This window comes from Thamnophis elegans, chromosome Z (genome assembly GCF_009769535.1).
Source record: "Thamnophis elegans isolate rThaEle1 chromosome Z, rThaEle1.pri, whole genome shotgun sequence".
NCBI lineage: Eukaryota > Metazoa > Chordata > Lepidosauria > Squamata > Colubridae > Thamnophis > Thamnophis elegans.
Window position 1 is genome coordinate 85,995,875 of NC_045558.1, and position 17,306 is coordinate 86,013,180.

The 17,306-nt window shown below is 41.4% G+C and overlaps 1 protein-coding gene across 2 annotated transcripts in view; it reads left to right on the top strand.

The window, feature by feature from the left end:
• Positions 1 to 821: 821 nt before the first annotated feature.
• The window catches only part of PIP4K2B (phosphatidylinositol-5-phosphate 4-kinase type 2 beta), a 38,919-nt gene continuing 22,434 nt past the window's right edge, over positions 822 to 17,306 (top strand). For both annotated transcript variants that reach the window (XM_032235646.1, XM_032235647.1), the window contains exons 1-2: positions 822 to 1,933; positions 5,678 to 5,775. In XM_032235646.1, coding sequence (XP_032091537.1) covers positions 1,757 to 1,933; positions 5,678 to 5,775 — 275 coding nt within the window. In that variant the 5' untranslated portion in view covers positions 822 to 1,756. The remainder of the gene's footprint in view (positions 1,934 to 5,677; positions 5,776 to 17,306) is intronic.

The window sequence follows — 17,306 nt, forward strand, 5'->3', positions numbered from 1 at the left end:
GCGCCTGTCTACGGTATTTGTGATGCATTTTTGAATGTTCTGTTGACTTGAGTTTCATGTTTGTGGAATAAAAAATTATAGTAGTAGTAGTAGTAGTAGTAGCAGCAGCAGCAGCATCAAAAACGATCCTACCCAAAACTTTGGGGAGAGGAATGAAACTTACTTCTAATTGTTTGTGGCACAGGTCTCCCCCCACTAATATGGATCAGAATTCAGAAGTCAGAGTAGATCAAAACAGAGACATATGTTTTAATCTAAAATAAAAGACCATAAATGTGTGTAGCCAATCAACATGTTCATTAGTTTTGGTTTTTTTTTAAGCCGGCAAAAAAAACGGAAGAAAGCGACCAGCAATTAAACTACTAGCTGGATGTTCTGCAGAAAACCGAATAATTTTTTCACTTATTCTTATAGCGGTGGCTACTCCTACCAGAGGTGGCGCTGTCTCTAAAATAGAACGTTCGTGTTACATAGTCATAATTTCTCATTCATAACTCTAGTGCTCCATTGTTGATTGGTTATTTGGTCCGTAAAGCGGAGAAATACCAATCTATTTGCTACAATACTCTCTTCGGAACAAACTATCTTTTCAAGAAAAACAATTAAAGGAAAAGTTAGTGGATATGCTACCTGCGCGTTATTTTAAAAAAATTAATCCAAACCACATTGCTTTGCCACTACCTAATTTATTGACTCTTTTTAAATGAACTATTACTACCATACTCTTGCCTTTCAATTTTTCAAATAGAAATGGAACATTCCACTCCCCCCTCTTTTTATTCGTCGCCATCTTGATGCCTCCTTTGCGCAGGAGTCGATGGCACAACTTGTTCTGCGGTGGAACAAACCACGGAAAGGGAAGCATGAGGGGGGAGGTGGGGTGGGGCGATATATTCATAGCGGGTGAAACTAATCGAACTTTGTTATAAAGGGGGGTTAAGGTTAGGCTCACTTGCGGAGGGAAGTAGACATTACTATTTGATAAGTGACAGGGGGTGGGGCTTGGACCTAACTATGATGTGGAAGGGGAGTTATGGTGTGGTGCCCGGTTCTCTGAACGGAACTCTTGCTTGTAATGAGAGGAAGGGTGTGTGCCTGTAGGTGGTACTGTTTTGATTGGTGCGCGTGTATGTGCACCTGTGTGTATCTCCGATCTATTCCGCTGAATTAGGCGGAGAGAAAAGAACAAGAACGACGGGCGGAGCGAAGATTGTACCGTTGTGAACGCTTTTTTTTAAATTGGGGGGGGGGAGGAATACGGCTGACTTAATTGCGCTGGGACTGGTCTAGGTTTAAAAGGGAAGGCTGGATGGTACCATTTTGGGGAATTTACAGGGAGAACTAAAGTGCCGCCGATTCGAATGATATTCAACCGCGGTTGAGCGGAGAAGAATAGAAGCGGTGCCTTTAACGGCCCACTGTAATCTGAAGGTCGGAAAAAGGCAAGAAGAAGCACCGCTCCAAGTTTAGGAAGGTGGCATCAATGAGAGGCCGGTCCTAGTGGTACCTTGCAAGGAGGTGTCAAGTCTAACCAGCCTATATACCCGGTGGTGCCATTTTGAGCTGATCTTCAAAGAGTGAGGAGGGAAGAGTGGCTTGAGAGCTGAAGAAGCAGAAGTCTGGGCCTTTTCTTGGAGAACATTTTGACATGACTGCCCAGGTTGGAGGGGCCCAAGGAGAGGCATGAAAAAACCCTGCTTTTAGGAAGAGGCCAATATCTGTTCAAGCAACCCCAAAGACCCCCTCTCTCTCTGCCATGGCTTCAAACTGTACTGGAGGCACAGCAGCTGCAAGCACTGGCTCAGCTATAGGTGCTGCCCTCAGTGCTTCCAAGACCAAGACAAAGAAGAAGCATTTTGTCTGCCAGAAAGTGAAACTCTTCCGAGCCTCTGAACCTCTCCTGAGTGTCCTTATGTGGGGAGTCAACCACACGGTGAGCAAGAACTGCACAGTTCACCTCCCACCTCTTTGAACCTAAGACCTCTCAACTAGAGAGGCACATTCTGCTGTTGAATATTTGTCTCATTTTACAACTATTATGTAGCATCTCTTGTGTTGATTATTAGGTACAGGGTAAACATTTTTATTTTGGTATTTATATATTAGAATCCATATCTTGCCTGAAAACAAATATTGGAAATATTGTAGAGAAAGACATCATTTAAAAATGGACAGCAAGTAAAATTTTCTAAAATAATTACAAAGGGGAAGCAATTCTGTGTTGAATGAATTTCAAAGTCTTCCTCTATAGAAGATAGAAGTTCTTTACTGTCATCTTTCTTCTCACACATGTGAGGGAATTTGGTGGAACTGGAGCATGTGAGTGGGTGTGTATTGTAGGTACCTATTAACGTCTTCTAAAAGCTGTGCTTTTCCTGAACTTGGTTTAAGGAGAAACATTTTTGTTGAATCACCCTTCTTCAAAATCAGGATTGCTTCACAATTTTAGTTTTTAGAACAAACCAGGAAATTATCTTTATTCAGAAGTTGACTCTTGAATTTAGGAACACTGCTCTGTATATAGGAGTGTAGCTTCAAATCCTCAGCAGCAGATTCTGGTAACCTATGTTGTCACCTGGGTTCAGTAAATCCCTTTTTGCATATTCCTTACCAAAGATGAGTTTTGATTTTCTGTATTTTAAATGATTGCTTGCCTGGATAACTATCTTCATAAAGCAGTAATGTAAGTTCTCTGAGTAAAGAAGGGATAACAGATGGAATTTTTTTCAATATCTAGTATAATACTATATAATTCTTAAATATCTATAAATATTATGATAAATCATTTTGTTGGAATCTGTCTGAATATATTTGTGCATTGTCTCAGTCGTACAAAGCAATAAAAGTCTCTTGCCATTTCAGAGTCCAGGGACAGAACTGTACACATCTTAGAAATCCCAGTGAGCATTGTCAACTAATACCCCTAGAATATTTGAAAAGTTGCAGTTTAGAAGAAGGTTACTAAAAAATATTCACCAGCAAACTTCACAAGTTAGTAAGATGGTCCCAAGGAAATTGAGAATATTTCTTTCAATAGTAGCGGTCCTGACAAATGGAGTGGATATTTTTTTATATCAATCTTACAAGCCCTGTTGTGTGTTGTATGTACATATCTAAATAGGAAATTATGGTGTTGATGGACTACAAATCACAGTATTTTTATAATCAATCATGCTTCCTGAATATTAATATTCAGGAATATTAATTTAGCAATGACCACACAAGTAGTCTGTGCTTAACAATGTGACCAGGATTTCTATTGTTAAGGGATGCAGTCATGATGTGTAACATCACATGACTACATTGCTTAGCACTGGCATGCCTGGAAATTCCAATTGCTGTCATTAACTGAATTTCATGCGTCATTAGGTGAGGACCCACTCTGATCCAAGCCATTCCCAACTATGTCCTCTCCTCTCCATGCTTTGGTAAGATAAGGGCTGCCTCCTCTGTCTTTTCCTGAATGCCCCTTATTTCCCTATCTTCTCTCCAATCTCTCCCCTTTTGGCTACCTGCTATCTCCCCCAACCACCCAATCCTTACCCCTACATCTTACATCACTGCAGTACCAACTGGGACCTTCTTTTGCAGGTCCTTCTTTCAGGCCAGGACAGCCAAGATTTCTTTCGCATCCCAACCAGGATTTCTATTCACAACCTGGGCCTCATTCATACCCCAGTTGGCCCAGCTGGGACCTTTCATGAAAGAAGCCTGGCATGTGAAAGAAGATTTGGTTAGGAGGGTTCTTTTATGCTGGGGCTTTTGTTCATATGCCAAACATCTTTGCCAAAGGCTTTGGGTGGGACATAAGAATAACCTCAGCTACACTGGTGCAAACAAGGCCCTGGTCAGTGCAGTAATGACTTACGGTGTAATGGTGAATATAGTATCAGGTAGGGCCAGCTAGCAGCAGTGGGTAAGTGGGCAGTTGTAAATTAAGATGGATCCAAGTGGGCCCAAATTTTGTTCACATGACCATGAGAATGTGGCAACAGACAGAACATTGAGAATTAGCAATAAGTCCCTTTGTTCGGCACCATTGTTGCTAGGGAATAGAAATTAAGCAAGATTTATCTGTATATGCTTAACAGACAGGGAATATGGTCTAGTGGTTAAGGCAATTGGCCAGAAACCAGGAGACTGTGAGTTCTAATCCTGTCTTAGACATGAAAGCTGACTTCTCTTTCAGCCCACAATGACAGGATCAGACTACAAACAAATCAGTCAATTGTTAATGAATCAACATTGACTTGATATGGAAAAGTGAATCCTGCATAAGGGAAAAGAAGAAAAAAATATGTAGATGGTTAAACTTGGTTCATTCAATTGCAATAGGTTCAATTATTTAAAAGTCACTGGTGAATATTTGTAAATGTTCGGTGAATATTATTTATACAAAGTGTCTTCCCCAAGTCACTTTATTTAGGTGTTTGTTTATATGCTACATTGTGGGGAAAAACATCTATTGTTATTGCAGTAGCAATAAATACTATTGAATAAAAATGCCTGACAATTAGAGTTGAATATATTTATCATCGATCATCTTGTTTTGTACTTGATGATTTATCTGATCAAAAATTATTGGCCAAATACAAATATATATGTAGTACAGCACATGAAGTTAAGAAAAAACAAACTACTGTGTTTCTCCAAAAAGGAGGCTGGGTCTTATTTTCCGTTGACCCCCGACAAAATGGCTAGGCCTTCATTTTGGGGGGTTCTAATTATTTATTCACCTAACAGTGGTGACACTGACAACCCCACCCAGCAGGAGCCCATTGCTGGCCCACTTCTGGGGCTGCTTGCTGCCACTTGTAGACAGTGCCCTGGCCTCTGTTTCACCTTCAGATTCCTGCCAGAAAACATCTGCAGCCAATAACAGAGGTCTGGATCGATCCGGAGCTCTCTTATCTGCTGCAAATTCTTTCCAGCAAGCATCTGAAGGCGAAACAGAGGCCAGGGCGATGCGTGGGAGTGGCGGCAAGTGGCTGCAGAAGGAAGAAAGGCAGGTGTTGGGGTATGCGAGGCCTAGTAAGTAGGGCAGCTCCATCCCCACACTAGCTTATTTTTTACCTGTGTGCCTTACCCCCACCCCCAACCTTAGGGTGGGTGGGGTCTTAATTAGGGCTAATTTTGTGGTTGGGGCTTAATTTGATTGCATGTGCTCAAAAACATGATAGGGCTTCTTTTCAAGGTGGGTTGTCTTTTTGGAGAAACACAGTAATAAGAAAAATAACATTTTAGCAGGTGCTTACCATACTTTCAAACACATCTGAGGATCAAAATACAATCAGATGATTATCTAAAAGTATGAGTGATTAGGACAGATTGAAATTATTAATATAGACGTAAATAATTATCTGAATAAAAATTGAGACAGAGAAAAAGGAACATTACACTCTCATAAATTATGCAAACTCATAAACTGGAGATAGCAACTGCTCATGATGTAGATGATGTAGCCCAGAATACTCAGATACCTATGATTTCCTCTCAATAAATATCATCCCTTTCATAGAACATAACTCTGCTTTCTTGACCACATGCATTTAATGTTGAAACTGCCAGTAAACGTTAATGTGATTTATTGGCTCTAACATTGTACATTCCAACAATTCAGGTGACTTCCTTCCTTTTTTCCCTCACATCCTGTTTAGATGTTGCATTTCTTTTGCAGATTAATGAGTTGAGTAATGTCCCTGTCCCTGTTATGTTAATGCCAGATGACTTTAAAGCCTACAGCAAGATTAAAGTGGACAATCATCTTTTCAATAAGTGAGTAATAATTTTTTTGATTAAAATATACTCCCCCATTCCCCATTTAACTTCAGTATCTGAATAGATGGCTTGTTATGAATATATAATGACATGAATCTGAATGTTGCAGAAGACAGTGTGACATGAAAGAAACAACTATTATAAAAGAGTAATTGAACTCGGCGCAATTCATTTGTCTGAATGTGCTTTATGTCCAGCCGTGAAAGGATATGATTGGGGACCACAATTCATTTTTGAATAAAACCAGGACATAGAGGATAAAATTTACACACTAGGGGTGAGGGTGGCATCATTGACTCATCCATAATATGCTTTGAAAGCGACAATCTCAAGTACATACATGTTAACCTTTGGTGAGATTACAATTGCCAGGCAACCTAGATCAACTTTTAATAATTAGATATTTGTTAATTTTTCCCATTAATACCATTAGTATAATTTGAATAATATGTATAGTTTGGGCAACAATTGTTAATGGATCAAGAATGTTTTGTAGATATAAAGAAAACTTCTTTTCTTCTTTAATAGTCTATCACAGTGATGGCTAACCTTTTTTGGATCACGTGTCAAAAGTGGGGGGAGCGCAGGGAAGTCATGGTCATGTGCGGGCATGCCCACACCCATAATGCTATGCGCGCGAGCCTCCCATGCGTGAACCTGCCCACGTGCATGTGCAAACAACCAGGCCCTCCCTCTGCTTTTGCTGTGCTTTTTTCACCCTCCCAGACTCCAAAGGCTTTCTAGGAGCCTGGGGAGGGCGAAAATTTATTGGTATTTAGGTATTTATTGATGCTTATAGGCCGCCCTTTTCCCTGAGGGGACTCAGGGCGGCTTACATAAAATAAAGGGGGGGGGGGTATACAGACAATAGACACAACAATACATAGAAGTAAAATAGTAAACAACATTCATTCATCATTCGGGTGGGGGCAGTTATCTTTGTCCCCAGGCCTGACGGGCTAGCCAGGTCTTAAGGGCTGTGCGGAAGGTCTGGACGGTGGTGAGGGTACGAATCTCCACGGGGAGCTCGTTCCAAAGGGTCGGAGCTACCACTGAAAAGGCCCTCCTCCTTGTAGTTGCCAGCCGGCACTGGCTGGCCGATGGAATTCGGAGGAGGCCCAATCTATGAGATCTAATTGGTCGCAGGGAGGTAATTGGCAGAAGGCGGTCTCTCAAGTACGCAGATCCACTACCATGCAGGGCTTTATGGGTGACCAGTAGGACCTTGAAGCGCATCCGGAGATCGACAGGTAGCCAGCGCAGCTCGCGGAGGATAGGTGTTATGTGGGTGAACCGAGGTGCACCCACAATCACTCGCGCGGCTGCGTTCTGAACTAGCTGGAGTCGCCGGATGCTCTTCAAGGGCAGCCCCATGTAGAGCACGTTGCAGTATTCCAGCCTAGAGGTCACAAGGGCCCGAGTGACTGTTGTGAGGGCCTCCCGGTTCAGGTAGGGTCGCAACTGGCGCACCAGGCGAACCTGGGCAAATGCCCCCCTGGTCACAGCCGTCAAATGATGGTCAAAAGTCAGCTGTGGGTCCAGGAGGACTCCCAAGTTGCGAACCCTCTCTGAGGGGTATAGAGTTTGACCCCCCAGCCTGAGCGATGGAACACCGATCGAATTATTGGGAGGAAAGCACAACAGCCACTCGGTCTTCTCCGGGTTGAGTACAAGCTTGTTAGCCCTCATCCAGTCCATAACGGCCTCAAGACCTCGGTTCATCACGTCCACCGCTTCATTGAGTTGGCACGGGGCGGACAGATAAAATTGAGTATCGTCCGCGTATTGATGGTATCTTATCCCATGCCTCCGAATGATCTCACCCAGCGGTTTCATGTAGATGTTGAATAGTAGGGGGGATAAGCCCGTACCCTGCGGCACCCCATATGTTAGGGGCCTAGGGGTCGATCTCTGCCCCCCCACTAACACCGACTGCGACCTGTCCGAGAGGTAGGAGGAGAACCACCGTAACACAGTGCCTCCCACCCCCACCTCCCGCAGTCGTCGCAGAAGGATACCATGGTCGATGGTATCGAAAGCCGCCGAGAGGTCGAGGAGAACCAGGATGGAGGCATGGCCTCCATCTCTGGCTCTCCAAAGATCATCGGTCAATGCGACCAAAGCGGTTTCTGTGCTGTAACCGGGTCTGAAGCCTGACTGGAAGGGGTCGAGATAACTTGCTTCCTCCAAGGACCGCTGGAGCTGGAAGGCCACCACCTTCTCAACAACCTTCCCAACAAATGGGAGGTTGGAGACTGGACGGTAGTTGTTAAGGACAGCTGGATCCAAATATGGCTTCTTCAGGAGGGGTCTCACCACCGCCGCTTTGAGTGCGGCGGGGAAGTGCCCCTCCCGAAGGGAGGCGGTAACAACCGCCTGGATCCAGCCTCGTGTCACCTCACTGCTGTTAGCAACCAGCCATGAGGGACACAGGTCCAGTACGCAGGTGGAGGCACTCACAGCTCTCATGGCCTTGTCCACATCCCCAGGGGCAACATCCTGAAACTCAACCCAGAGGTGGTCTACCAATTCATCCCCTTGTGCCTCGGCTGGAACTGCAGGGATGGAGTCCAAATCCGACCGAAACCGAGCAATTTTGTCCGCTAAGAATTGGGCATAATCCTCAGCTCTACCCTGCAAGGGTTCCCCCGTATCCCTCCTATTTAGGAGGGAACGGGTTATCCTAAACAGGGTGGCTGGGCGGGACTCAGCGGACGCAACCAAGGTGGCAATGTGAGATCTTTTTGCTGCCCTAAGTGCCCTGATGTACTCCTTGGTGCTGGTTGTTAGGATTGCTCGGTTCGCCTCGGATTTATCGGACCTCCATAGGTGCTCTAGGCGTCTCCTCCGGCGCTTCATCTCCCGGAGCTCCTCGGTGAACCAAGGAGGCCTCCGGGATCCGCTGCCTCGGAGGGGCCGTAGTGGCGCAATCCGGTCGAGGGTCTCCGATGCTGCTGAGTGCCAGGCAGCAACCAGAGTCTCCACCGGACTGTGGGCAAGAGTATCAGGAATAACCCCAAGCTCCGTCTGGAACCTCAGAGGCTCCATAAGTCGCCTGGGGCGGAACCACCTGGTCGGTTCCTCCTCCCTACAGTGGGGGTTTGGTCTCCGGAAGTCGAGCCTCAGTAGGCAGTGGTCTGACCACGACAGGGGTATGATCTCATTACCCCTCAGACCAAGATCACAAGTCCACTGCTCCGAGAGAAATACGAGGTCGAGCATGTGACCCGCTGAGTGGGTTGGGCCACGAATTACCTGGGTCAAGCCCATGGCCGTCATGGAAGCCATGAACTCCTGCGCCCCATCAGAGTGTTCACCGAGCGAAGGCAAATTGATGTCCCCCAAGACCATAAGTCTAGGGAACTCAATTGCCAGCTCGGCTACCGACTCGAGGAGCGAGGGGAGGGCTGCTGCAACGCTGTTGGGAGGCAGGTACGTTAACAGCAGACCCACTTGACCCTTGAGGTCCAACTTTATCAGCAGAGACTCACACCCGACAAGCTCCGGAGCAGGGATCCTACGAGGTGCTAACGACTCCCGGATAACGATAGCCACACCCCCACCCCTTCCCTGGGCTCTCGGCTGGTGCAGCACCAGAAATCCTTCTGGGCACATCTCTACGAGGGGGACTCCTCCCTCCGGGCCCAGCCAGGTTTCAGTAATACATGCCAGGTCTGCCCTCTCGTCTAAAATTAAGTCCCGGACGAGAGGAGCCTTGTGAACCACAGACCTGGCATTTAGCGACAGCAGCCTGAGACCAGGGTCCTGGAAAACAACCTCCCCCACCCCCCGAAGCCTCCCCACCCCCCGAAGCCTCCCCACCCCCCGAAGCCTCCCTGAAGCCTCCAGTGGGCAAAAAATGGTACTATGGGCAACCTGGAAGATTGGGAATGATGACTTCCGGGTTGCCCATAGGGCTGTTTTTCACCCTCCGGAGCGTGAAAAGCGGCCCAACACGCAAACCGGAAGTCTGTTCCCAAACCTCAGGGAAGCCTCCGGAGGGTGGAAAATGGCTGAGGGTGAAAAATGGCCGAAAAAGAAGACCAAAGTCAGCAGGCTAGCGCACACATGCGAGCTGGATATGAAAGGGCAACACCTGGGATGCCCTACAAATGGCTCTGCGTGCCACCTGTGGCACATGTGCCATAGGTTTGCCATCACAGGCCTATCATCATCATTTTAGCCATTGAGTATCCATTGCAGCATGAAGACCTCTTCCGCATGTTTCCAACCAATAAAGTTCCCAGCATCCTTTTGCTAGTCAGACCCACAATACTTGCTGACGTCGTCGATCCATCTTGTCTTAGGTCTCTTTTGTGGACACTTTTTATCAAGTGGGAGCCATTCTATGACTGGCTTTGTCTACCTGCCATCAGTTGTTCTTGCTATGCGACCAGCCTATTTCCATTAGAATTCTTTCACACTCCTAATAATATTGTATACTTTCATTTGTTGTCTAATCTATGCGCAGATCTTTCTATCTTGTCTTGTAAAGCTGAGCATGTATCTTTCCATGGCATCACTCATAGTCTTTGTGCTGATAGCAATAGCATTTAGACTTCTATATTGCTTCACAGTGCTTTACAGCCCGCTCTAAGCAGTTTACAGTGTCAGCATATTGTCCCCAACAATATGGGTTTTCATTTTACCAATCTCGGAAGGATGGAAGGATGAGTACTGAATAGACTGCAGTACTGTATTCTAACCACTGCTCCACCACGGATCATCGTGAGGTTAGTGTCCATATTTCACTAGCATATGTTAGAGCAGGTAACACTGATCAAAAACTTTATCTTCAGGCATAGGGGGAGCTTGCTAGAATACCGAATCAAACACCTTTTCGTAGTCAATAAAAGCCATGAACAGAGGTATGGTGTACTTGTTGTGGCTTTCTATGACTTGCTGAACAACCTGAATATGATCCATTATTCTGAAGCCACTTCTGAACCCTGCCTGCTCCTTTGCCTGTGTATCATTTAATGTTCTCAATATTCTTTTTGCTGGTATCTTGGTGAAAGCCTTGTAAATGACTGAAATAAAGTTTATTGGGCAGTAGTTTTTTAAATTAACCTGAAGCTCCTTTCTTATGTATAAGAATCACTTCAGCATTTTCCCCTGCACTGGGTAATTTTTCTTCTCTGGGGCGTCTCGAATACAGTTTTGCTAGTATTTTATCTAAACTATGACTACCAGATGTTAGCATTTCAACTGTAACAGAGTCATTTCCTGAAGCTTTGCTATTTTTCATTGATTTTATGGCATTTTATTTTATGTATTTTATTTTATTTTATATACTTTATGGCACTAACAGCTTATCACTCATTATTTTTGTTTTTCATTATGTCTTTATCATTTTATATGATATGATTTTTTCAGCAGTGTATCTTCACTTTAGTTTGTACCATTCTATTGATGACAGTACAATTGCAGAATATGGTTTTATCACTTGACATGATGTAGTCAACTTTACTTGTATACCCAGATGGACTCTTCTATATCCATATTCAGCTAGTTTTTTTCTTGTAAAATTCGTTCATGATGTAAAGTCTTGTCCTTTAGCAAAGTCTACTAGTTTGTTGCTTCTGTTATCTCATTCACACTTCCATATGGGCCAGTTGCTTTTTCTTCAGGTATTGTTCTTCCTATTCTTGCATTAAAGTCACCTATTAGAATTTGTATTGGCATTTTTCTTTGTCTTGAAGGTGGACCATATAGTCATAACACTCTTCAACATTTCATCATCACTATATCTTATTGTTGGCGTATAAGATTGGATGATTTGAAGCTTGTATTGTTTGTTCAATTGAATGATGCATTGGGCTAGTTTGTCTGATATACCTTCATCTCTTAGTACAGATTCTTTTAGCTTTTGGTTGATGAAAAAACCAACTCCGCCACATCATCCATTTTCAGTACCTCTAGTGTAGAGTAAATACCCAGTCCTATCAAGTTCAACTAAATTTTGAACTTTTTGTTGTGTTTCACATAATTTAATGATATCCCAATGCATATTTCTGCGTTCAGTAAGTAGTTCTTCTAGTCAAGCATCTGTTTTCAATGTTCAAATGTTGACCATTTCTGCGTCCAAAGTCCAAAGACAGACTGATTTAATCCGGTGATTCTTAGCACCCTCTCCCTTTAGGCAGGTCTTTCTGCTGCCATGGTTGTTGCCATAGGGCCTCCAGGAATGAGGGCCATTTTTGAGGCTGTATTGGCATGAGGAAGGAATAGACCATAATCTGCCACAATGGTGCAATGCAGGTTGGCAGATGTGATCTGTGTTAATCTGAGGTATCTATCGTGGCCTGTTCACCTTGTGAGACCTTTCTGGACATTTACATGTCCAAAAACATAACCCATAATCTTATTTACACTTTTGCCTTGTTAAGACCCTGATCATAGAAGGAGTGTTAGCCTACATTTCCCATTAAAATTGCTTGGAACATACCTCCAGCAGTTACATAAGATTTGAATGTCAGAATCTATGGAACTACCCAGAATTGTTTCAGAAGTCTTCCGACATTTTAATGTAGTTGAGAGGATATATAGTAGTTGCAAATTAGAAGAAGCATTTTATTTTTTCTTTCAAAATTAGCTTCTTTTTTGAACTCTGAACAACTATTATGAAATCACCAAATTGCTTTTTGTAGCTTGTGTCTTTTAAACAGCATCATAGTGTTTTAATTTAAAAACATAATTTTACAATTGTGATTGTGGTGTTCATTCAGTCCAGAAGCCAGCCCAGATTTTGGCTATACCCTTTATGCATAATGCTTTTCATGTAGTTTTTAAACAAAAATATTTATTCTTAAGTAATCCTACCTTTCCTCTAGGTTTCAAGATGGTGTACATACCATACTACTTCCGCTAGTTTTCCCCACAACATCCTTGTGAAATAGGCTGTCTGAGAAAGAGAAATTGGTCCAAAGTACCCAGTGAGCTTATGTGGCTACAGCTAAAGATGATTTGATTCTGGATCTCCCCAGTTTTAGTCTAACATTTTAATTTTACACCACTAACATGTTTATTCAATTGATTAATATTATTTGTCCCCCATGGAGACAATGATATTTTCCAACTGGTACCTACCTTATCTAGTGAAATAGAAAAATAATTTTAATCAGTCTGAATAAAGAATTTTAGATATAGGAGCCTCCTGACATGAGAAAGAATTTACTTTAGGCAAAGTATTTGTCTTTAATATTTATACAGAATATAACTTTTTATCCAGATTTAACCTGATCTTGCAGAAATGAAATGTTTTATAGATATTGACAGTATGTTTTGGGGTAGCAGTTAAGGAAGGATAATTTCTATCACGAAATATCATAGAGATGAATCTTAACTATTTGCATCTGGACAGTTGTACTACATTAGATAAGTATTTGACAGGGATCGCCCCTCAGGCAGATTTTTTGCATAAAATCATTAGGTAACGTTGCGAATAGAGCTGTTAATATGGTGTAATAATGCCCTCATACAAAGTTTCAATTAGAGTATACTTGCACCATTGTATACCTCTCTTAATAAAAATATTCTAGAACTAGACAAGAGGCAAAATAGGGCAGGCAAAACCATTAGGAGGCCAGAATAACATCCTGTTGAAAAAAAGGCACAATGGTTCAAACACTTTAGCTTGGAATGAAGGAAGGTAAGGGGAAACATGTTATAAATATATATTATACAGTGTGTAATATATAAACACTGTATAATATATATTTATTATATTAATATAATAAATGCTTAAAAGTTTGTGAATCTTTTTGAATGCTTACTGTTTCTGCAGAAATATGAGCTAAAATGATCTGTTCTCCAATCAAGTTTAAAAACTAGATACAGAGAGGTCAATTAAGTGTCTCTGTGTGTATGACAATGTGTGTATATGTATATACTGGAAAATGGATATATGTCCATGAACTGATGCTCAAGACAAAGTGTGTCATGCAACAAGACAACAACTCAAAACACACAAGCATTTCAAACCAAAAACTAATTAAAGCAGAAGAAAGTTATTGTTTTGGAAAGACCAAGTCAAAGTTCTGATCTTAATCCTATAGAAATATTGTGGAAAGACCTGGAGTGAGCAAGTTCATGCAAGGAAGCCCCCCATTATCTCTAAGTTGAAGCTATTCTGTAAGGAGAAATTGGTTAAACTTCCTCCAAGCAAACATACAAGATTGGTTAACAGTTATCAGAAATTTGGTTGCAATTATTGCTGTCCAAGGAGGTCACACCAGTTATTGAAAGCACAAGTTCATATACTTTTGCCACACATATTTATGTCACTTTGGATCATATTTCTCTATAAATTAGAGGACATGTAAAATGTTTTTGACTTATTTGTTTTGTTGAATCTTTAGTTTTAATAATCACATTTTATATCATTTGTACCAAGATATTGAAAAAAGGCTTCAAAAATTTTAAAAAATACTGTTGTAAAGTGCCTTGATTATGTGAAAAAGATGTTTGTATCATATGAATCACACTTTCATATCCAGGAGGCATAATCACACAGGACGTAATTTGAAATTTGCTAATAATACTTATGTTAATGTCAAACTATTTTTAAAAAGATTGAACAAATACACATAGGGTCAGAAGCTACTAATATTTATGGTTATTTATTGGCAGTGTGTGTTTATGGAAAGTCACTGTAAAAGGGTCTATTGCTTTTCAATCCAAGCTTGTGAGCTTCCAAAATGCATCCAGATGGCTGATCCAACATGATTACTTATTGAGTAGATTTAGTCTAATCCTCCTACTAGTAGTCCCCAGAAGAGATTGTCAAATCTAATGAAGGGAAATTTTTTAGGACTGATCATGAAAAGACAAATGTTACTTGAAAGATTGAAAATGTAACCTTCAATTTAAGGTGGAATAGAACTATAATTCATTTAACCCCCTACAGAAAAGGAAGTGAAGTGACAAAAACTTATTTTTATGCTACATGAATTACTGAAGGCTTTGAACAATTTTGCCTATATATGTTCACTTATAAAATTAATTGTTGGGCATAATTTTTAGTTTCTTTCCTAGGTTTTTCAGCCAATATATGAAGTCAGAAATTCATAACTGTTACTAACCAACTCATTTGCTTTAATTAAACCCAATTAATCTTTCTCTAATGCCATAGTGCAGTGGTTCCCAAACTTGGCAACTTTAAGACTTGTGGACTTCAACTCCCAGAATTCTCCAGCCAGCTCTGGGATTCTGGGAGTTGAAGTCCACAAGTCTTAAAGTTGCCAAGTTTGGGAACCACTGCCCATAGTGGAAGATGTATCAAATTGCCTTTCTTTTTATTCATTTAGATTTTTTTTTAAAATTCTTAAGCCAATGTCAGTATTAACAAATATAACTTCATCATAGAATAAGCAGTCAGCAGCAGTCAATCACAGGTTTTGATTTGGCAGCCAATAGTCAGATATATATTTTTTCCAAATATTTATTTTATTTCTTTAAAAAAAAAACACAAATATTTCATCATTTGTCAATCATTAAGACATTGAAGTACAATTTTTTGTGTGTGCCCCTCCCTCCCTCCACCCCCCCACCCCCTCCTCCTCCCCCCCCCCGACTTCCCAGAACCCGTACACGGTATGGTTTTTTGACTAACACAGTCTAAAATCTATTGAGAAAAAAGAAATAAAGAAATAAATGACATTCTACATTGACCTTAGCTTCTTCTTACTGAACTAACTTTTAACAGTTTAAATCATTTCTGATCTTAAGCATAGGCTAACTGGAATTTCTTGGTCCCGTATTTATTTTGTATATAGTCAATCCATTTTTTCCAGTCTCGTTTATATATCTCATTTGAATGATCTTTGAGATATGCCGATATTTTAGCCATCTCGGCTAAGTTTGTAACTTTCAATGTCCATTCTTGGATTGTAGGCAAGTCTTCCTTCTTCCAATATTGTGCCACCAACAGTCTTGCTGCAGTTATCAGGTGCAGAATCAAATTAGTCTCTACCACTGTAAAGTCAGTACATATACCTAGTAAAAATAACTGAGGAATAAACTTTATCTTTATCAATATTTTGCATGACCCACCATATTTTTATCCAGAATGCCTTAACCTTTTGGCAGGTCCACCATATATGATAATATGTAGCATCGAGAGAACCACACCTCCAACATTTAGGCTGTACATTCGGATACATAGAAGCCAACTTTTTAGGATCTAAATGCCATCTATAGAACATCTTGTAAAAATTTTCTCTCAGATTTTGAGCTTGTGTAAATTTCACATTTCTTACCCAGATTCTTTCCCATGTATCCAACATTATTGGTTCCTCAATATTTTGAGCCCATTTTATCATACAATCTTTAACTAATTCTGTTTCCGAATCCATCTGTATTAATACATTATATATCCTCTTTATATGCATTAAGCTTTGATCTCTTATTTGTTTAAACAGATTATCCTCAACTTGGATAAAACCAATTTTTTGATCTATTTTCCACCTAGCCTGTAATTGCCCATACTGGAACCATGTTTGAACTACCTTCTCCTCTTTTAATACCTTCTCCATACGTCTAGTAGTCATGCGGCTAGGTCTTGGTTCCATATCACCTTGCACTTCTAGAGAAGAGAGATGCTCCATATTGTCTGGTGGTTGTGTAGTTTGCTGTCTATCCTGTCCTTCTTGTGGTCTTTCTCTAGGTCCAGATGGTGCAGGGTGTCCGGCCTTCAATATATTATAATAAAAATCTCGGGCTTTCCATACAGAGTTGAGGCGGTATCTTTGCTTATCAAATGTAAATATGATGCCAAATGGTGCATCCCATCTATACTGTATCTGACGATTTCTGAGTTCTTCGACCAAAAAAGCGTAGTCTCTCCTGGCTCTTAACATTTGAGGTGGTATCTCTTTCAAAACAGCCAGGTCTTGACCGCCAATTTGAAGCTTAGTGTTATAAGACGCTTGCAGTACCATATTTCTAAGCTCTCTTGTAGTAAAATATATAACGATGTCTCGAGGAAGCTGCTTCTGCTTTGCCAGCCAGGAGTTAACACGGTAAGCTTTGTCAATTTGCCAGTCTAGGTTGGTCCCTGGTCTTCCCATCAGGCGATCAAAAGCTTCCGATAGGATCTGTTTCAGGTTCTCCTGTTTCTCCTCACGCAGCCCCCTTACTCTTAATGCGAACTCCATTTGTCGGTACTGTATCATAATAATTTCTTTTTCAGCATTTTCCACTTTTTGTTCCACCACCTCTGTTTTCAATGTCAAGTTAGCATTGGCATCATTAAGAACCTCTAGAGTATCTTCCATTCCAGAAATATGTTCTGTTAATACAGTTACAAGTCTCAGCATGTCGTCTCTAATTTTACCAACCTTAGCATCAAATTTCTCATACAGCTCCTGTTTAAGTCCTTTTATTTCACTTTTAATTTCTTCTTTCATTTCTTTTATTTCCTCTTTTCTCTCCTGCTTTACCACCTCTCTATTATCTCTAAACTTATCTTCCATTTTAATTGTCTGTGCATTAAGAGCCTCGCTTAGATTACTCAGGAAAAATTCTTT